Source organism: Rana temporaria, chromosome 6, assembly GCF_905171775.1.
Source record: "Rana temporaria chromosome 6, aRanTem1.1, whole genome shotgun sequence".
NCBI classification, from domain to species: Eukaryota; Metazoa; Chordata; class Amphibia; order Anura; family Ranidae; genus Rana; species Rana temporaria.
In genome coordinates, this window is record NC_053494.1 from 146,607,111 (window position 1) to 146,629,557 (window position 22,447).

Genomic DNA, 22,447 nt, shown 5'->3' on the forward strand with positions numbered 1-22,447 from the left:
AATCGGAGGTCTAAATCGCACTGATCTGCGGCTTTGAAATTGCGCTGAAATAGCGTGATTTCAAAGCCGCGCTGGTGTGAACCAGGGCTTAAAGGCTTATATCTTTGCTGCTTGCTTGTAACATTACAATATTGCAGTGATGCCCAAATTAGGGCCATATATGCATGTTTTAGCTAAGATTATTATTGGATAGGCCAATATATGGACTATGATCCTCCTAACTACAAACATGCCTTTATATAGTCAAACATATAATGGCCTGGGCAATTACACTCATTAAACTAACCATGAATCTCACATAATATAAAAGTTCTTGATGTGAGTGTTCAAAAGCTAAAGCTGAACTATAAGTGGATCTTTCAACTCAGTAATGATGACCTGAAGCACACTAGAAAATCCACTAAGGAATTGATCAAAAAGAACAAACAGAGGGTTATGGGCTAGCCTAATCAATGCCTTGATTTGAATCATATTTAAATGTTGAGCTAACTAATTCTAGCACCTATCTAGGAGGGTGCTACGTGTTCTTGAAAAATAAAAAATAATGGGGCCACAGGGATTATGGCTAAAGATATCTGCAATAACCCCATATCGTTTTTTTTTTTTTAGGCAGTGGATGGCTTTCTCTTGAAAGTGTTCCGAGCGGCTCACGAGCCATGGGGAAAAATTAAAAAAGCGGAAGGAGGGGACGTCCCCCCTGTTTCTCGGGCTTACCATTTCCGTGGATTGACCCAAGAAATTATCCAAAAGTGTTACTGGCTGCTCCCATAGGCGATCAAAGAGTAGATCCTCTTTGACTCTATGGCCTTTAGGAACAGAGCAACGTCATGACGTCACTTCCGGTCCAGGCTGGAAACAATATATTTGTTTTTAAAGCAAAAGATCGGAAAAACATTATTTGCTTTTAAAAGGTAAAGAAGAGATTTGGGGTCTTTTTGACCCCAGGTCTGAACATAAAGAGAACCTGTCATTCTTATTTCTATTACAAGAGATGTTTATATTCCTTGTAATAGGAATAAAAACAAAAAAAACAAACTTAAAGGGACAGTGTAAAAATAAAAATAAAAAGTTAAATCAACAAGAAAAAAATGTAAAGCATTCCATCCCTTTGTGCTTGTGCATACGTAAGTCGCGCACGCATACTGTATGTTAACAGTGTTTGCACCACACGTGAGGCATCGCTGCAAACGTTAGAGCGAGAACAATAATTCTAGCACTGGACCTCCTCTTATCTCTAAGCAGGTAACCTGTAAAAGCATTTAAAATGTTGCCTATGGAGATTGTTAAGTACCGTAGTTTGATGCCATTCCACGAGCGTACGCAATTTTAATGCGTGACATATTAGGTATCTATTTACTCGGCATAACATCATCTGTCATATTTTACAAATAATATGCGGTATAAATTGTGTTTTTTTCCCAAAAATTGCGTTTAAAAAAGACTGTTGCACAAATACAGCGTGACATAAAAAATTTCAACTATCGCCATTTTATTCCCTAGGCTCTCTGCTAAAAAAAATATATAATGTTTGGGGTTACTAAGTAATTTTCTACCAAAAAATTATTGATTTAAACTTGTAAACAAAAAGTGTCAGAAAAAGCTTGGTCAGCAAATGTTTTAATGAAGGCTCCTTTTCCATATGAATGCTAGGCTAGTGCACCCACAACTGATAGAGATTGAGACATCTAGATTGTGCTACCACATATTACCTTCCCTGACAATACTGATATGTCAGGTTTAGGTTGACAAAGCTGTTTATGTGTAAATGTAATAAGCATATCAATGTGCTTTGTAATATTATATGTAGCACTACCCCCGAAGGAGCTGCTGGTTTGTTTTGGGTGGCACGTTACCTCTGTATCTCCGCCGTCTAGGGTACTTGATGAGAGTTGTAGTAAATGGAATGTCCACACAACAGGTGTCTTTTCTGTGCTTTTATTACCCAGCCGGGTAAAAACGGTTAAACAGTAGAAAGGTGAAGGGATAGCCAATTGAAGATAGTAGATCCAGGTATAACTAAACACGGGAAACAATCCTGCTTCTAATAGGAAAACGTTGCCACTCCAGCCGGAATGGGTGTAGCGCACCTGAACAGGCCTCTCTCACAAGCCTGGCAGCCAGAATGTCACTTGGAACTTGGGGCTAAGTCTCTGCCACAGACCCTCCAAATGGTTGAAAATAATGGAGATAATAGTGGTCTGGAATCCTCCTCAGCAGATTCAGCACCCAGATCTCCTTTAGGTGGTTTTGGTTAGGTTACCGACTGATAGGCGACCAATGTCCAGCCTCTCAGTACTTGGTTTTCCTGGTCCCCCATGGATGGTCAGGCCCCTCTTGGAACACCAGCCTCTCTTGGCACTCCTCAGGCAGACTCTCCACCGGACAGCTTCCTCCAACAGGACAGACAGCTCAGGACCTCATCAGATTGGGGACCCAGTTGTTCACTGGGCACCAGCGGCAGATCAGATGCTCTGGCCCAACGTGGTCCTGGAACCAGGATCACTGTGTAGCACGCACACCCTGGCTCGGAAGGCCATTTGCCGAGGTGCCGTGGAATGGCTACCCTGAAGGTGGGCGCCACACAGGGAGAAGACCCAAGAAGAGGGCGTCTGCCCCATAAATACCCCTCCCCAGCATGCACAGCGAGGAAACCTCCTCCTGATAGGCTGCCAGGAAGAAGCATCCAAACCCTTGACTCCACTGCTGCCACCTGTCGGCCTGGAGTGTGATCAGCACCCCAGAAACGACAGCATGAACCCACAGCACAGCTAAAGCTGGGGCAGAGGCTCCAAATTTGAACAGATTAACCTGGTCAAGAGTCACTTAACTCTCTGACCCCCTTTAAATTTACACTAGCACCGGTTCTGAAAAGTAACCAGGCGCTACATATATATAGACTGTACATGTACCAAAGGCACATTCTGTCAAAAACATGAACATTTTGCATGTAAAATGGCCCAGAAGTTCTGGCCTACCTGCTATGTGTCTCTTCCAATTCAGTTCAAGTTTTTATTAAAATAAAATCAGTTACTGTTATACTTGTCTGCTGAATATTGCTGAAACAAAGCCTGTGATAACACAGGGCGATTTGTTTCCTGGTTAACAAAGGGAGTTGGGATGAAATAATGTGCCCTCTTGCACCCTGTACCACACCGAGAAGCACAGTGAACAGGGCTGGGCATAAATAACAGCTCTTTCAAACATTTGAGAAGGTAATGTTCTCACAATTCCAGCGTACCTCCACACCGAGTAGTAGCACATGCCTACAGAGGCGTATCTAGTGAAAATAGCGCCTATGGCAAGCACTGAATCTGCGCCCCTGTCAAAACATTTGAAACCCATATCTCAGATAACCTTAACAAAAAAAAACAGCTAACAAAACTAGTGATATTTATCATCCCTTGTGATACCTTTGGTAGTGACATATCCTCTTTATGGAGAAATCTGGGGTTTATTAGACCCCTGATCCCTCCCCTGCCCTCCAAGGCCAGGTAAATGCAGAACCAATACTGGAAGTGATGAAATCTTCACAGAGGAGAGGGAGAAACTGATGTTCCTCTGTCTTCTTCGTGCGCTGCCAATCCGACCAGATGGAATGGGAGAGCTTGGGAGAACAGGGGAGGGCTGTTACTGAACGCAGCAGGGATAGCGCTGCCAGTGTCCATTAGCAAAGGTGCTGAAAAGGAGATCCTGCCTATGCTCGGGAGGAGGGAAGAAGAGACCCTCAGACCCTGGTAAGTGCCTTGCAGCCCAGCCACTCAACAGCGCCCCCTTCATATGGCGCCCATGGCACTTGCCATGGCTGCCATACCCTAGATACGCCACTGCATGCCTATGGCAGGTAGACTTTTTCCTGTGTATGCTTTTTAAGGCAATATTTTCACATATGAGTAGCCTGTACCTTTTAGCAATGAATAAAACCAATCAAATTGTCTTAAACTGTATATCTAGTTATTTATTTAACAAAGCATATTAGTATACAGTGTATGGAATATACAGGAATAGTATACATGACACCTGTGAATAAGAAAAAGGAAACAGGGAAGCTTTAGCTGGCCATACACCAAGAGAAATTTGTTTAAAAATATTTTGTTCAATTTTGTAATGGGTAATGAGTGCCGATTCAATGTTTTCAAGAGCAGTGACCAAAAAACATTGAAGGGGCAGGATGACACCCCTTTTCTGAATAAATACAATTCTAACTGTGAATGTGCTTTTTGTTAGAGGAAAATTGTACATCTTGTAATGAAGCCTGTTTAGTACATCTAGGATTCCATTCAAATAGCAAATCTGACCTAAATTTTAAGGGCTATAGAAATAACCGAAATAAAGAATGTTCAATTTTTCAGAATCGCTGTCAAAACCAAATATCCAACCATGTAGGGCCAGTTTTCATCAAATTAAGGTTGGTGTATGAGCAGAAAAGATAAGCAGACACAACAATAATGTTCTTTGGTTTTTCTAACTATGTTAAAGGGGTTGTAAAGGTTTGTTTTTAATTTTCTAAATAGGTTCCTTTAAGCTAGTGCATTGTTGGTTCACTTAACTCTTCCTTAGATTTCCCTTCTAAATGTTTTTTTTCTTTCTCTGAATTTCTCACTTCCTGTTCCTCCTCAGTAAGCTTGCCCCCATCATCCAAGCCGTTCTGGCTGGGGGTTAGTCAGCATGCTCGCCCCCTCCCTTGGTACTACATCCCTTCGGGGAAAACACAGCTTCTCCCCGCAGGGGCTCGGATGGTGGGGGCAAGCTTACTGAGGAGAAACAGGAAGTGAGAAATTCAGACAAAAAAAAACATTTAGAAGGGAAATCTAAGGAAAAGGTAAGTGAACCAACAATGCACTAACTTAACCACTTAACGACCGCCGCCTGTAGATATACGTCCACAGAATGGCACGGCTGGGCAGATGGACGTACCGACACATCCTGTACATCTACCCAGCCGTGGGTCGTGGGAGCGCGCCCGCCCGCGACCCGGTCCGAAGCTCCGAGACCGGGACCGTGGGACCCGCGGACTCGATCGCTGCTGGGGTCCCGCGATCAGTCCCCGAAACTGAAGAACGGGGAGAGCCGCGTGTAAACACGGCTTCCCCGTGCTTCACTGTGGCGGCTGCATGGATCGTGTCATCCCCGTTATAGGGAGACACAATCAATGACGTCACTCCTACAGCCACACCCCCTTACAGTTGTAAACACACACTAGGTGAAACATAACCCCTTCAGCTCCCCCTGTGGTTAACTCCCAAACTGCAACTGTCATTTCCACAATAAAGAATGCATTTTAAATGCATTTTTTGCTGTGAAAATGACAATGGTCCCAAAAATGTGTCAAAATTGTGCGAAGTGTCCGCCATAATGTCGCAGTCACAAAAAAAATCGCTGATCGCCGCCATTAGTAGTAAAAAAATTTTTTTTTTATAAAAATGCAATAAAACTATCCCCTATTTTGTAAACGCTATAAATTTTGCGCAAATCAATCCAAAAACGCTTATTGCGATTTTTTTTACCAAAAATATGTAGAAGAATACGTATCGGCCTAAACTGAGGAAAAACTTTTTTGTTTTATATATTTTTGGAGGATATTTATTATAGCAAAAAGTAAAAAATATTGAATTTTTTTCAAAATTGTCGCTCTATTTTTGTTTATAGCACAAAAAATAAAAACCGCAGAGGTGATCAAATACCACCAAATGAAAGCTCTATTTGTGGGAAAAAAATTACGCTAATTTTGTTTGGGAGCCACGTCGCACGACCGCGCAATTGTTAGTTAAAGCGACGCAGTCCAGAATCTCAAAAAGGGGCCTGGTCCTTTACCTGCATTTTGGTCCGCGTCTTAAGTGGTTAAAGGAACCTATTTAGAAAATGAAAAACAAACCTTTACAACCCCTTTAACCTCAGAGCAGCAACATACTTAATCAGCAAAGCCTTAAATGACTTAGTCTTGCCATTTCTGACAGACCAAGCTAGAACTTTTTAATGCTTTTTTAGCACTAGCAGATGACTGCTGTAATACTAATTGGGAATATCTAAATGTGCATCACTTACAAAACCAAAACACTTCATATGGCAGTTATGGCATACTACATACAGTAAGTTCTGATGCATCTGGAAAAATGTCTGTAGGATTTTCTTCATTCATCTTTACTCTGCTGATTTCAATTTACAGTATGCACATTCTTCACTTGAGACCCTCCAATTACAAAAGGCAGTGGCCTTGTAAACATTTTGGTTCTTCTGGTTTGGCAACATTTTGTGTATGAACATGGCTAAGCATACTTTATAGGCCAAGCTTGCTTTTCACAGGAGTACAAAGACAAGTGTGTCTTGCCTAAAGTCAAGCATGGTGGTGGGAGTGTCATGGTCTGGGGCTGCATGAGTGCTCCTGGCACTGGGGAGCTACAGTTCATTGAGGGAACCATGAATGCCAACATGTACTGAAGCAGAGCATGATCCCCTCAGCATGGCCCAGTCTCCCTTTAGAGACTGGGCCACAGGGCAGTATTTCAACATGATAACAACCCCAAACACACCTCCAAGACGACCACCAAAGAACCTGAATGTAAAGGTGATGAACTGGCCAAGAATGTCTCCAGACCAAAACCCTATTGAGCATCTGTGGGGCATCCTCAAACAGAAGGTGGAGGAGCGCAAGGTCTCTAACATTCACCAGCTCCGTGATGTTGTCATGGAGGAGTGGAAGAGAACTCCAGTGGCAACCCGTGAAGCTCTGGTAAACTCCATGCCCAAGACAGTTAAGGCAGTGCTGAAAAATAATGGTGGCCACACAAAATATTGCCACTTTTGGCCCAATTTGGACATTTTCACATATGGGTGTACATTAATGGCTGTGTGTTGAGTTATTTTGAGGGGACCGCACATTTACACTGTTATACAAGCTGTACACTCACTACTTTACATTGAAGCAAAGTGTCATTTTTTTCTTCCTTAGTAGCACATTAGCACTGCTGATATTGACTGCGTTCAATGAACTGATAATTGACGTTCATCCGTTTGCCGTCCACATTGGAGCCTTGTAAAGATTGATGTTGTGATTGGAACTCTGTAAAATTGTAATGAATGACAAGGCGTACTTTACTATGCGGGCTCTTTCCCCATATGTTTGTGCCTGAAAACACTCCAGGAAGGATCGCACCCAGGAGTTGGTGTTTTCATCACCCCGCTTACCATACTGACCCGCAACGCAGTACTGCTTGGGGGTCCATTGGATCTGGTGAGTTCAACCATAAGGGGGGGGGGGTGGATCCTGTGTGCACCTGTTTACAGCACTTTTGAAAGGATCTTATTAACTTGAGAATTGCTATATGTTTATGTGCACGTCTTATTTGGACTTTCATTGGTTACGTGCTTAATATTGATTTGCACTATTTCTAGCACAGCGGCATCTGTGAAAGGAACTTTCCAAATAGAAGTTTATGCTGATTTGCACGTGTTTTTTACATTTCCACTGGCTACATGCTTGATATATTTTGGGGATTTTTGGATTCATTTTGCACTTCATTTTGTACGAGCGATTGAGTGAGTGAGTAACTTGTATAGCGCTACAAATGCGAACTAAATCGCCACAAGGCGCTTTTTGCATCCAGTGCCGTCCTATGTCTTCAGAAGAGGTGGGTCTTAAGTTTTTTTTTTAAGGCCCGATGGTTTTCTTCTATGCGAATGTCCGTGGGTAGAGCGTTCCATAGCCGTTGTCCTTGGATTACACTACACTACACTACAGTTGCACTTTATTGTATTTATTCAGGCTGTCAGCGCTGTGGTACTCATACCCTTTTTTCCATGTTTTGACCTATGTCATGTACAGCAGCGGCAGTCCTAATCACTAATTAGTACCTTTAGCATGATTTTTTACATTTTTATATCTCAATAACTAAGTTAAACTGACACTCTCAGTGCTGTGGCATACTGTACAGCATTAGCTACATACAGCACTGTGTTCTGGAAGCATCACAAACAACTTCCCATCTGCTGTTGGAACAAAATCGAAGCCTTGTTGTTTTAATCAAAGACTACAAGACTTCTTCTGATTGGCCAAGGTGGAAATCATGACACCATCTGTCCACCTCTTCAACTTAGCCAATCAGAGGAAGCCTTGTCTTCATTGTTACAAAAAAACAAGGCTTCCTCTGAATGGCTAAGAAGCACTTAGCCTGACTCTGTGTTATTCCTGCAGCAGATGGGAAGTCGCTCATGATGCTGCCACAACACGGTGTTGCATCCCATCTGTAGTTAATGCTATGAGAGTATGATACAGCACTGACAGTGACACAATAACGTAGTTATAGAAATAGTTCATTTTGATCAGCTTGGCCAAAACAATATATTTAAAGTGAAAGAAAACATGGATTTAGGCTTTAAGTCTACTGGTACATCATGAAAAAGCCCAGAATTCGCACGTCTGGCAAAAAGTAGCTGTATAACTCTCCAATTTATCAATTCTGAATATTCTATCGCTATCAAATATTTAGTGTATCGCATTATATATATATTATAGACAACTCTGTAAGAAGTTTATTATATTTAGGTTTACTAGCATGCCCTACATTTCCCAGAAAAAATATAGTTGTGGGCTGTATACAGTAACTGTGGTTGTGTTTCAGCCATAAGCTAAATCAGAGATTGCTATGAAGAAATCCAGTTAGATGTAATGCAGACAAAGCCACACAATGTGCCAAGAACTTCTTGTTTCATCTCGGGTTAAGGACAGGTCTCTGCAAGACAAATACAAAATTATGATTTCTCTGTACTCATACACGGTACACAACTTCAGTGAAGTGCTTCTCAAACTTGCCATTCAACAAAAGCACAGGTAGGCAACCTTGGCCCTCCAGCTGTGGTGAAACTACAATTCCCAACATGCTCCTGTCTCTAGGAGTCTTGCAATGTCTCATGTGACTTGTAGTTTCAAAAAAGCTGGAGGGCCGAGGTTGCCTACCCCTGATCAAAAGTATAGTGTTCAATTTACACAAGAGGATTAATCAGACATCTACAACTACTACTACCACCATGGATCCACCTGGGCTAATGCACACATTGTATGCATTTTCTTTGCTGCGTGAGCACGCGGGGACAGGGGTGCTTTCAAATTTTTTTTTCTTATTTCTTTAAAAAAAAAATACATTGTCCCTTTAAAAAAAAATCTGATCACTTTTATTGCTGTCACAAGGAATATAAACATCCCTTGAGACAGTAATAGGTGGTGAATCCTTATGGAGGGATCAGGGGTCTAAAAGACCCCAAATCCCTCCTTTGCACTTAAAAGTATTTAGATCACCAAAAATGGTGATTCTGAATAATGTACTTTTTTTTTAAATCATGGCCTCCGAGTAAACCGGAAGTGATGTTGTAACGTCGTTTCTGTGTTTTTACATAGGAGACTCGATCGAAGCCAAGTCTTTGTTCCAGTCTTAGCCTAGCCAGCAGACGCGCCGGATCATTGATCGGGTCTTCCAGAGGGACGGAAGGCCCGGGAAGAGCGGATGAAGGCAGTGAAAGGGGGGGCGTTCCCTCCCCCACCTTTGGAAGAACAGCCGAATGGCTTTTAGCCACATCGGTTGTTATCACTAAAAAGCCAACCGCTGGCTCTAAAAACGGTACTGGGGTGATGCCTGCATCACCCCGGCTTAACCCCTTCAAGCCACGAATGCAAATTTGCGTAGGTCGGCGCTAAGGGGTTAAACCATTTAGTGTTGGAGGACAAACATTTTTGAGTTATGAGTTTTCAGGCTTTGGATACTGGTATGTAAAATCTGAATGCCTTATTTTTACACTCAAAGTATCTGGATACATCACCCATATTTCTTCATTTTAAACAGTATTATATGGCTCTTACGGCAAAGATACGATCAGCCCTTTTGTTCTTTCCATTTGGACTGCGCTGGGTTAGGGAGCCTCGATAAATAGAATTTCTTTCAATGGACCCATCTGAAAAGACAGAGTAATAATAAAGCTTGACAAGATGCAAAAAAAAAATAACAATTAGTATTAAATATGAAACAATTCAGCAATCCATTTTTAGCTGAATTCTTTCATCTTTGTTTTAAAAGAAAAGTACGGAAATAAAAAAAAAACAGACAATCATACTCACCTAGGTGGATGCATCACTAATCCATGCTGCAGCTAGTCCTCGCCGGCTCTAAGGATGGTCAGTCACCAATTCTCTGCTCTGCCCCAAGTGGAGCGGCTGGCTCAGTCTCTCAGTGGCTCGCTAAGAGGCTGAGCCAGCTGGCGGTCGAGACGTCTGGGTGGATCCTAGCTGCTAAATCGGGATCTTTCCAGAGCGTGGACTGGCTGAGTGATGTCAGCCAACAGCAGACTTTATACCACTGTTGGCTAAAAACGGATTTATAGGAGCGAACTTACTTTATAGGAGAAGTAGGGCCAAAATAGCTTTGGTCATACTTCTTTATTAAAAAACTGAATTCTGAAATCTTGTACATAAAGAACTCATTGTGGATGTTGTTGATGTGACAATTTGTTTTGCAATATGGCTGTATGCTTTTAGTGGGAATTGTGGAAGCAGATATTTTTAGGTCATCTTACAGTTTTTGTACTGGTGAGGTATAGAAGTAGGATGATGCTGAAGACAGACCTTTTATTAAATACTTTTAAATATTTTTGGGATTATTTTCACATTGTTATAAACAATATATATTTTTTATATATTTAAAGTGGTTGTAAACCCACTGTTAACACTTGCACCTACAGGTAATCCTAGATTAAGGCTTACCTGTAGGTACAACTAATATCTCCTTAACCTACACGGTTAAAGAGATATTTTCACAGAGACGGGCACCGCTGTCTATGGCGCTTGTGGTTTTTGTGAATGGCATTAACGGGGTTAATGCCGTGTTTTCGCGCATGCGCGGGAGTGACGTCATCGCCGCTCCGGCCAATCACAGTGCCGGAGCAGCGAAAACAGGAACTAGCGATGGAAGTAAAGCATTGCGGCTTCACTGCCCGGTTCCCTACGGCGCATGCGCGAGTCGGGATGCGCCATGTTTACTGGTCCCCGCTGGGTTCTGGGAGTGTTTCCCAGAACACAACGGGGGGGGGGAGACTGACGTTTTGCCCGCAGCCTACCTGCAGACTGTATAGCCGGAAGTGGGTGCAAATACCTTAGACAGGTATCTGTACCCCCCTAAAAGGTGCCAAATGTGACACCGGAGGGGAGGGGGGTTCCAATGAGCGGAAGTTCCACTTTAGGGTGGAGCTCTGCTTTAATATATTTAGAGGTGTACCTCTGGAAGTGATTGTATGATTATGAAATTCATTATAGTTTTTTTTTTATTAACTTAAAAAGTACCACACAAAGTACCAATTTTTGCAGCCATAAGACTTTAGGGCTAGCTTTTGAATAGTAAGGTAAGTGTATGCAGAAGCTGTACAACCTGTTTGTACTACTAGGAGCAATGTTAATTTGAAGCAGTAAAACAGACAATGAAACTGGGGTTCACTCAGAACCGAAAGCAGTCACTAGTGGTGTACCGCAAGGCTCTGTACTGGGTCCTGTTCTAATCTATATGTAAGTGATATATTTAAAGGTTTGTTGGACAAGGTATGTCTTTTTACACACCTCTACAGAAAGGTGTGTAATACGGTTGATATCCCTTGAGGTGTCTGTAACATGGAACATGATTTGACATTGCTGGAAGATTGGTCAAAGCAGCGGAGACTGCAGTTTAATGTTTCTAAATGTAAATCAATGCACCTGAGAGCGTATAACATTGGGGGTCCAGTGTTGGCCAGCACTACAGAAGAAAAATATTTTGGGGTATCATTTGAGATGATTACAACATGAGCAGTGTGACCAGGCAGTGGGGAAAGCAAATATAATTCTAGGATGCATCACTAGAGGGATCACCAGCAGGAGGAAGGAGGTTCTGATCCCCCCTATAGATCTTTAGTGAGACCTCATTTCGTATACTGTGTCCAGTTCTGAAGACATCACTTGCACAAATATATTGATAAAATAGAACTAGTCCAAGAACATAAAAACAAAAATGGTGAAAGGTATGAGGGATAAAACATATCGAGAATGACTTCAGGAACTTAGTATGTACAGTCTGGAGGAAAGAAGGGAAAGGGGAGACATGACTGAAACCCTTAAATACATCAAAGCGGTGAATAAGGTTCAGGAGGGCCATTTTTTCAAAATGAAGTCAAATTCAAGAACATGAAGACATTACCTCAAACTAACTGGAGGAAAGTTCAAAACGAATCTTGGAAAGTATTATTTTACTGAAAGGGTAGTTGATGCTTGGAATAAACTACAGAGCAGCAGAGGTAGTGAGACAGTCAACAGTAAATTATTGGGGCAAACATAGATTAATAAAGTTAATGAAAAAATAAAAAATAAAAACAATCAAAATAATGAAAAAACAAAACAAAACAGACAAACAAACAAAAAAATGTGTAAACTCGATGGACTACATGGTCTTTTTCTGCAGTCACTTTTCTATGTTTCTATATTTCTATGATACTGAAAACTTGTGCTGAAACTTCTCACCAAATGCTGCCAACCCTCAATTAACGTAATTTATAAATGTAGAAACTCTTGCCTTCCACTAAGTGCTAACTATCATGCAGTAAAGAAGAATAGTGAGTTCAGTTTAAGAACTGTAAAAAATTGTGAGATAAACCTCCATGAAGATGGGGCCCATGGTGAGGTTAATTAAAGTCCTTGCAGGTCAGGCTGCTCCATCTATTTATAGTAACATTTAAAAGTTTAGCTGCAGAGTAAAAAGTATGAATGACAAAGCTTTGTTATCTGGATCCACAGGACTAAATAGCAGTGGGCTTTGGTTGTAGCTTGTTACTAGGAAAAAAAAATGAAACAAGTGATAATTTGCCTTCACATGCAATTTCAGACTTGAGCAGCAACTGGCTGAATTTGCTTATTTGCCAAACATATATGGATAAAAATGGCCCATGTAGTAACCAATCATCAGTCACATGTTTTGCTTTAACTATGCGACATCCAAGATATTTAAGTTTTAGGCTGGGTTCACACCATTGCGACTTGGATGCGGATTTACCAATTACCAATTCACATAGAGGGGGCCAGGATCTGGGGGTCCACTTTGTTAAAGGGGTCTTCCAGATTCTGATAAGCCCCCCGCCCGCAGACCCCCACAACCACCGGGAAAAGGTTGTGGGGATGACGCCCTTGTTCCCATCAACATGTGGACATCCTCCTCATGTTGAGAGCATGTGGCCTGGTACAGTTCAGGGGGGGCGCTCTCTCGTCCCCCCCTCTTTTCTGCGGCCGGCTAGGTTGCGTGCTCGGATAAGGGGTCTGGTGTTGATTTTTGGGGGAACTCCACGTCATTTTTTTAAATTGACGGCGGGGTTCCCCTTAATATCCATAACAGACCTGGAGGGCCTGGTAATTGAATTTGGGGGGACCCCCACGTTTTTTTTATGAATGAATTCTCTCTGAATTGCTGGGAGCCGACAATTCATTATAGCCGTGAGTGATTTTTAACCACTTAAAGACCGCAGGTGTTTTTCAGATTTGGTGTTTGCAAGACTAAAACATTTTTTTCTGCTAGAAAATTACTTAAAACCCCCAAACATTATATATTTTTTTTTTCTAACACCCTAGAGAATAAAATGGCGGTCATTGCAATACTTTTTGTCACACCGTATTTGCGCAGCAGTCTTACAAGCGCACTTTTTTTGGAAAAAATTCAGTTTTTTGAATTAAAAAACAAGACAACAATAAATTTGGCCCAATTTTTTTATATATTGTGAAAGATAATGTTACGCCGAGTAAAATGATACCCAACATGTCACGCTTTAAAATTGCGCCCGCTCGTGGCATGGCGTCAAACTTTTACCCTTAAAAATCTAGATAGGCGACGTTTAAAAAATTCTATAAGTTGCATTTTTTGAGCTACAGAGTAGCTCTAGGGCTATAATTATTGCTCTCGCTCTAACGATCGCGGCGATACCTCACTTGTGTGATTTGAACACCGTTTTCATATGCGGGCGCTACTTGCGTATGCGTTCGCTTCTGCGCGCGAGCTCGTCAGGACGGGGCGCTTTAAAAAAATTTTTTTTTTGTTTTCTTATTTAATTTTATTGATTTTATTATTTTTTACACTAAAATATAAAAAAAAAAAAAATGATCACTTTTATTCCTATTACAAGGAATGTAAACATCCCTTGTAATAGAAAAAAGCATGACAGGTCCTCTTAAATATGAGATCTGGGGTCAAAAAGACCTCAGATCTCATATTTAGGCTTAAATGCAAAAAAAAAAAAAAAAAAAAGGAAAATTTGTCATTTAAAAAAATGACAGAAAAAAAATTGTCTCTTTAAGAGGCTGGGCGGGACTGACGTTTTGACGTCACTTCCGCCCAGCAGAGCTATGAGGACGGGTGGGGGCCATCTTGCCCTCACTCAAGTCCTCACACACAAGGCGGCAGCATCGGATCTCCTCCGCCGCTACCGACGGCTCCGGTAAGCGGCGGAGGGCGCGGAAAAGCGGCGGGAGGGGGGGGGCCCCTCTCCCGCCACCGATAACGGCGATCTCGCGGCGAATCCGCCGCGGAGACCGCCGTTATCGTTTACACGGCCGCCCGCTGAAAACATGGATATCTCAGTTGTGGCAGCAGCTGCTGCCGTTACTGAGATATCCATGTTTAAAAAGAGGACGTATATATACAGTGGGTGGTCCTTAAGTGGTTAAATGACTTTTTTTCCTTCAGAAATGACACTTTGTGCAGAGACAGTTCTAAGCACGGAAAACATGCGCTATTTCACAGGCATAAATAAATAGGGTTCTCGTACAAAATCTAAACATCTAATCTAATCTAAATATTGTAACCACCACTAGTTTTTGCTGCATTGTCACTTGAGTTATTATTGACATTCATTACTCGTTTTAGCGCGAGGGTCACCTTTTATTTCACAGGCATACTTTACAGTTGTTTTTAGCTACTTCGTCGAATCTTCATGTCTCTCTATATCGAATCTTTTCTCTCTATGTCAAATCTTTTCTCTCTATGTCAAATCTTTTCTCTCTATGTCGACTCTTCTTCATGTCAAATCTTTTCTCTCTATGTCGAATCTTTTCTCTTTATGTAGAATAATATTGGACTAATAGAGTTAAGGTTAGGCACATTCGACCGCAACGAAAACGAAAATAAAGCATTTGTTTATGTCGGATCTTTTGGTTTTCGTGTTCTGTTCTTTCATTATCGTTTGTTAAAATGATAACGAAAATACCTGAGATTTGGACGAAAATGCATTCGGACGAAATCGAATGCACATGTCTAGTTGCGCTCAGAAAGCAGGGATCAGGCATGCGTTGCGCTCAGAATGCAGGGATTAGGGGTGCGTTGTGCTCAGAATGCAGGGATCAGGGGTGTGTTGCACAAAGAAAGCAGGGATCAGGGGGTATGTTGCGCAACAAAAGCAGGCATAAGGCGTGCGTTGCGCGGAGAATGCAGGGATCAGGGGTATGTTGCCCTCAGAATGCAGGGATCAGGAGTGAGTTGTGCTCAGAATGCAGGATTCAGGAGTGAGTTGCACTCAGAATGCAGGGATCAGGAGTGCGTTGCGCTTAGAATGCAGGGATAGGGAGTGCATTATGCTCAGAATGCAGGGATAGGGAGTGCATTACGCTCAGAATGCAGAGATCAGGAGTGCGTTGGGCTCAGAAATTAGGGATCAGGGGTGCATTGAACGCTCAGAATGCAGGGATCAGGAGTGTGTTGCACTCAGAATGCAGGGATCAGGAGTAAGTTGCACTCAGAATGCAGGATTCAGGAGTGAGTTGTGCTCAGAATGCAGGGATCAGGAGTGTGTTGCACTTAGAATGCAGGGATAGGGAGTGCATTATGCTCAGCAGTGGCGGCCCGTCCATAGGGACGCACGGGCGCCGCCCCCCCTCCCACAGTCACAAAAAAAACAAAAAAAAAAAAAAACGGGCCCTTTAAGAACTTTTATTCGGCTAAAATGTCATTTTGACATTTTAGCCGCAGTTCTGGCGGCCGTCTATAGAGGGCGCTGCAGCGCCACCCCCTCTCGCAAATAACACACATTCGTGCATAAATGCACAAATGTATGTTATTGTTGGTTGCCAGCGCTGCCTGGTCTATTCAGATAACCGGATGCGGGACGCCGGTTACCCGAATAGCGGCAGCTGGTTGGCTGAGGGGAACTGCCTATCAAAGCCAGCGGCTCTGATAGGCTTTTCTCCGGCTCTCAGCTGTCTATACTCTGAGCGCAGGCAATCTGCGCTCATTGTATAAGACAAACGGCCGTTTCAGCCAATCAGGTTCCCGGATTCTGGTTATCAGGAACCTGATTGGCTGAAGCTTCACCACAGCGGCAGAAGACATCGAGGGAGCACATGGAATCCTCAGGTAAGTGCTTTTTACAGGGAAAGGGGCACAGTGACATCATGGGGCACAGTGGTGACAAAGGGCACAGAGGTGACAATTGGCACAGTGGCATCATGGGGCACAGTGGTGACAAAGGGCACAGAGGTGACAATTGGCACAGTGGCATCATGGGGCACAGTGGTGACAAAGGGCACAGAGGTGACAATGGGCACAGTGGCATCATGGGGCACAGTGGTGAGTGACAATGGGCACAGTGGCATCATGGGGCACAGTGGTGACAATGGGCACTGTGGCATCATGGGGCACAGTGGTGACAATGGGCACAGTGGCATCATGGGGCACAGTGGTGACAATGGGCACAGTGGCATCATGGGGCACAGTGGTGACAATTAAAGGGCACAGTGGTGACAATTGGCACAGTGGCAACAGTTGAGGGGCACAGTGGCTGCGTTTGATGGCATGGCACAGTGGTGACAATTGATGGCACAGTGACTGCGTTTGATGGTATGGCACAGTGGTGACAATTGATGGCACAGTGGCTGCGTTTGATGGCATGGCACAGTGGTGACAATTGATGGCACAGTTGCTGTGTTGCATGGCATAGTGGTGACAATTGATGGCACAGTGGCTGCGTTTGATGGCATGGCACAGTGGTGACAATTGATGGCACAGTGGTTGCGTTTGATGGCATGGCACAGTGGTGACAATTGATGGCACAGTGGCTGCGTTTGATGGCATGGCACAGTGGTGACAATTGATGGCACAGTGGCTGCGTTTGATGGCATGGCACAGTGGTGACAATTGATGGCACAGTGGCTGCGTTTGATGGCATGGCACAGTGGTGACAATTGATGGCACAGTGGCTGCATTTGGTGGCATGGCACAGTGGCTGCGTTTGATGGCACAGTGGCTGCATGTGATGGGCACAGTGAGGCTGCAATTTTTTTTTTTTCGTTTGCGCCCCCCCCAAAAATTTTGAGCACCAGCCGCCACTGATGCTCATAATGCAGCGATCAGGGGTGCGTTTTGCTCAGAATGTATGGATCAGGGGTGTGTTATGCTCAGAATACAGGTATTGGACGGGGATTGAAAAGGGTGGTAGAGGACACTTCTATGGGGGTGGCCCTGCCCATAGCAGTGTCCACAGCAACTTTACATCACCCCCTCACCCTCCCCCACTTAGACACACAGTAGTGTCCTCTTCCCCCCTTCCCTCCCATTGCAGCGTTCCATTGCATCCTACCTGTGCACACGAGACCGAGAAGCAGCACAGTTCTGGACAGGGGGCGGAGGAGCTGGCCGAGTGACTTTTCATATTAATAAGCTGGTGATTGTTCGCGGTCTACCTGTCACCTACCCGCAGTCGACAGGTAGCCTGTGATCTACGGGTTGCCAACCCCCGCTCTAGGCATACCTTCATTTCATTCTGCCTACTTGTCCTTATGAGACACACAGGGTAGAATTAAAGTAGTTACATTTCACAGTGAGCAAAATATTTAGACACTTATAAAAAAAATCATGCCCAGGCAGAGGTACTTTTCAAAACACTCACCTTCCATATCTATACCAAACTTCTTTTGGAGTGCTTGCTGCATTAACATGATCTAAAAGTGCAGAATGAGATAGCAAATATGTTCAAAACATGGATGCTTTTGCTACCTTTTTAAAAAGGAATTATTTGCACATCTATCCAAATGCATATGTAATGTTCATGTAGTGGCCACTGAGAATATACCCAGGTCTCCCTTGCCAGTACAGAGGATGCCAGCCACAAGCACGGTTTCATGCTCCAGGCTCAGTTTAGGGCAGCCTTTTTTGACCAGGGTGCCCAGGCACCCTGGGGTGCCTTGAGGTTTCTTCAGGGGTATCTTGGAAAAATGCCTAAAAATTGGTCATTATGCACCATTACGACTTTCTGGACACCATCATCCTAACAACCAATGACATCATCAGTTAATAAGGAATATGTCTGTTACCTCCACAGCATCTTTGTTTGACCCTCCTCCGCCCCTCTCCCTCAGAAATGGGGGTCACATTAGCTGACTGATGTAGAGAAATTGAGGGAGAAGAGAAACATTGGAATACGAGTCAGTACCAGTTTGCAAAATTGTATTTGCTTTGGAAGAATAAATCACCTCTAATGCCTCGTACACACGACCAGTTTTCCCGTCGATAAAACTGCCATGACCGCTTTTGGCTAGGAAAACTGGCCGTGTGTATGCTTCATGGCAGTTTTCCCAACAGGAAAACCGCCGGTTATCCCGGCGGGAAAAATGAGAACATGTTCTTTTTTTTTTCTGATGAGATTCCCGGTGGTCTGTTTTCCGGAAGTTTTCCTATGGGAAACACTGCGGTGGAGCATTCACATGGCCTGGATTCCCCGCCAAAGCTCTCATGGCAGTTTTCCTGCCAGGAAAACCGGCCGTGTGTAGGGGGAAAAAGCTGCCAAGCAGGTTCTCGGTTTTTACCGCCGGAAAACCGATCGTGTGTACAAGGCATTAGGTTGGGTGTCTTATGTGTGGCTGTTGCTGCATTGTGTAAAACTATTAGAATAGTTTTTTACATTTTAGAATGGGGTGCATCAAGACTGTCCATAATTGTAAAGGGTGCCTTGAGATTGTCGATAATATTAAAGGGTGCCTCGACTGTAAAGGAGTGAGAAACACTGGACTATCTGGGATATCTTTTTAGAACCTATTGTGGAATAACTTGAAACAGGAGAGTGGTTTGGAGGTTTCAGGATACTCCAAAATAAATAGGAGTACAGAGTTCTGGCACAGATTCTTATAGTAGTAGGCACACATTAAAGTCCCAACCAAATAATCAGTTAGGCCTCGTACACACGACCGAGTTTCTCTGCTTTCTCTTCTTTTGCCGAGGAAACCGGTCGTGTGTACACTTTTCGACGAGGAAACTGTCAAGTATCTCGTCGAGCCAAAAAGAGAGCATGTCTTCTTTTTCCTTGACGGGAATGGGGAAATTTGGCTCGCCGAGATCCTCGACAGCCTAACAAGGAACTCAACGAGCAAAACGATGTGTTTCGCCCGTCGAGTTTCTCGGTCCTGTGTACGAGGCTTCAGACTTGTCTAAAATATTTGAGTTAAATAGAAGAAATAAAAATTGTGCTGTGAAGCATTTGCATAGTGGTGCCCTGTGCACCTAGCTAAGGACCACTTTCCTCTCTTCAATTTTACACAGGGTAACACAGAACCTAAGACTGACTTGGTTGTTTTTACACTTGCACTTTTTTTGTAGGTATGAAATAAGTAATAATTTTAAGGATATTTATTAGTGAACGTTCAGAGACCACAACTTCTAAAATTAATCTTTCATGACAATGCATTCAGCATATACTGCAGAAAACACACTATGACTGATTACTAATAAGGAATAAATGGTAATAGAGTGCTCTTGCGCAATTCCTCTATTACTTCAATGTGCAATCAATCATGCACCTTGATAACAATAAATCAATAATTAACAAATGGTAAATATTAAAATAATTTGATAATGAACCACACCAAAATGTTCAATGAAATTGAAAAGTGTCAAAGTGATCAATTAAAATACAAGTGTATAATCCTTTTTTGTGAAGATTTCAATGATTGCTGTGCTTTTACCAATCACCTCAGTGCTCACAGAACTCTCACCTCATAGCTGTATATGGAAAGCCTTAGGAACAGGTAATCCTTCCTTAGTGTATTCCTTACCTTATCTCCTTTTTATTGGTTCCAAGATCCAGGCTTTTGAAGTAACGTTAATGACTCCAAACCACTTAAGGAAATTAAATAGATAGAATGCCTCCCATAGTGTGAAATCGTTTTAAAACATAGCCATTTAATAAAAGTCAATTGGATGCTTACATCAAAATAAGGTTAAAATCACATAAGAGCTTAAAACAAAGGCATTTTCTGCCTCTCACGTCACCTCCGGTCCACCGTCCACTCCAGCCACGCCCTACACGTTACGTCACGTGACTTCATCAGGGAGGTTTTGACGTCAAAGTACAGATGTACAGCTATAGCGGTTTGCAGTAAGTATTTGTTAATTATTGATTTATTGTTATCAAGGTGCATGATTCATTGCACATTAAAGTAATAGAGGAATTTCACAAGACCACTTTATTACCATTTATTCATTATCAGTGTACTGTGAACACATTAGGTATTGCAGCATTTCCACATTCATATTTTTTGCTTTATTGACTTATACTTGGAGTTTATCACATTTTATTTTCACTACCTGGTAGCGCAGGGGACAACAAATAGTTTTACTAATAAGGAATGTTGCTAACCTTTGCTTCACTTGGTGTTGATGTGAGGTTGGGTTGTTCTGGGGGTGAAGACACAAATGGTTCCGTACTTCTGGATAAGGCAGGGACAACAGCCTACAACAGCATGGAAAACAGCATCATAATCAGAGTACAAACACTACAATCAAATATACTGTATGTACATACCTTGTATCTTTGTATATCTATGTTGTATGTTTTACTTTATTCAAAGTGACCAGAGCAGAGGGGGGTGGTATCTATCTATCTATCTATCTATCTATCTATCTATCTATCTATCTATCTATCTATCTATCTATCTATCTATAACAGTTTAAAATGATTGTAAACGATCATCTTGTAAAGTATTAAATTGAAATATCAGGAATATGAAATGCTGTGGGTAACATACACTTTTATAAATTAAACTTGGTAGAAAACACAATATTCCTCTAAAAAGTAGTCAGGCTAATAGGGATGAGCCGAACACCCCCCCCCCCCCCGTTCGGTTCGCACCAGAACCTTCGAACGGACCGACCGTTCGCGTGAACATTTAGAACCCCATTGACGTCTATGGGACTCGAACGTTCGAATTCAAAAGTGCTAATTTTAAAGCCTAATATGCAAGTTATTGTCAAAAAACGTCTTTGAGAACCCGGGTCTTTCCCCAGGGAACATGTATCAATGGAAAAAAAGTTTTAAAAACTGCCGTTTTTTCTGAAGCAGTGATTTTAATGATGCTTAACCACTTAAGGACCCCTTCACACCGATATACGTCGGCAGAATGGCACGGCTGGGCACATCAACGTATATGTACGTTGCCCTTTAAGCCCAGCCGTGGGGTCGCGGGCCGTGGGGTCCGAAGCTCTGTGACCGTGACCGCGGGACCCGCGGACCCGATCGCCGCTGGAGTCCCGGGATCGGTCCCCGGAGCTGAAGAACGGGGATAGTTGTATGTAAACACAGCTTCCCCGTTCTTCACTGTGGCGGCGTCATCGATCGTGTGATCCCTTTTATAGGGGGACACAGTCAATGACATCACACCTACAGCCACACCCCCCTACAGTTGTAAACACATATTAGGTCACACATAACCCCTTCAGCGCCCCCTGTGGTTAACTCCCAAACTGCAACTGTCACTGAGATTTCCACGGACGGCGCATGCGTCGTTCGTGAAAAATGTCAAAGATTTACATAAAACACGCCCCCCTGATCGAAATTTGAATTAGGCGGGCTTACGCCGGCCGATTTACGCTACGCCGCCGCAACTTACGGAGCAAGTGCTTTGAGAATATAGCACTTGCCCTTCTAAGTTGCGGAGGCGTAACGTAAATCGGATACGTTACGCCGCCGCAAAGATACACGATTCTACGAGAATCTGGCCCTGTAACTTTAACTGACTAGCCTGCCTGCCTGCCTGCTCTATCTACCTACTAAAAATGACACTCTCTCTCTCTGTCTTTAAACCACTGCAACACACTACACAAGGCCGACCTGCAGGCGGCCTTTTATAGTGTGGGGCGTGTACTAAACCCCCTGAGCCATAATTGGCCAAAGCCACCCTGGCTTTGGCCAATTATGGCTCTCCGTTTTTTGCAAGCTGTGATTGGCCAAGCATGTGGGTCATAGTGCATGCTTGGCCAATCATCAGCCAGCAATGCACTGCGATGCCGCAGTGAATTATGGGCCGTGAAACGCAACTCGAATTTGGCGCGAACGGCCCAAAACGTTCGTAATTCGACGAACGATTGAACATACGATGTTCGAGTCAAAGCTCATCCCTACAGGCTAATAATGAGAGCATATC

The 22,447-nt window shown here is 43.1% G+C and overlaps 1 protein-coding gene across 8 annotated transcripts in view; it reads right to left on the reverse strand.

The window, feature by feature from the left end:
- Positions 1-8,503: 8,503 nt before the first annotated feature.
- The window catches only part of MLPH (melanophilin), a 130,171-nt gene continuing 116,227 nt past the window's right edge, over positions 8,504-22,447 (reverse strand). For all 8 annotated transcript variants that reach the window (XM_040357515.1, XM_040357513.1, XM_040357514.1 and 5 more), the window contains 4 exons: positions 20,665-20,757; positions 17,923-17,974; positions 9,848-9,939; positions 8,504-8,726 (listed from right to left, as the gene is read on the reverse strand). In XM_040357515.1, the coding sequence (XP_040213449.1) occupies positions 8,703-8,726; positions 9,848-9,939; positions 17,923-17,974; positions 20,665-20,757 (261 nt within the window). In that variant the 3' untranslated portion in view covers positions 8,504-8,702. The remainder of the gene's footprint in view (positions 8,727-9,847; positions 9,940-17,922; positions 17,975-20,664; positions 20,758-22,447) is intronic.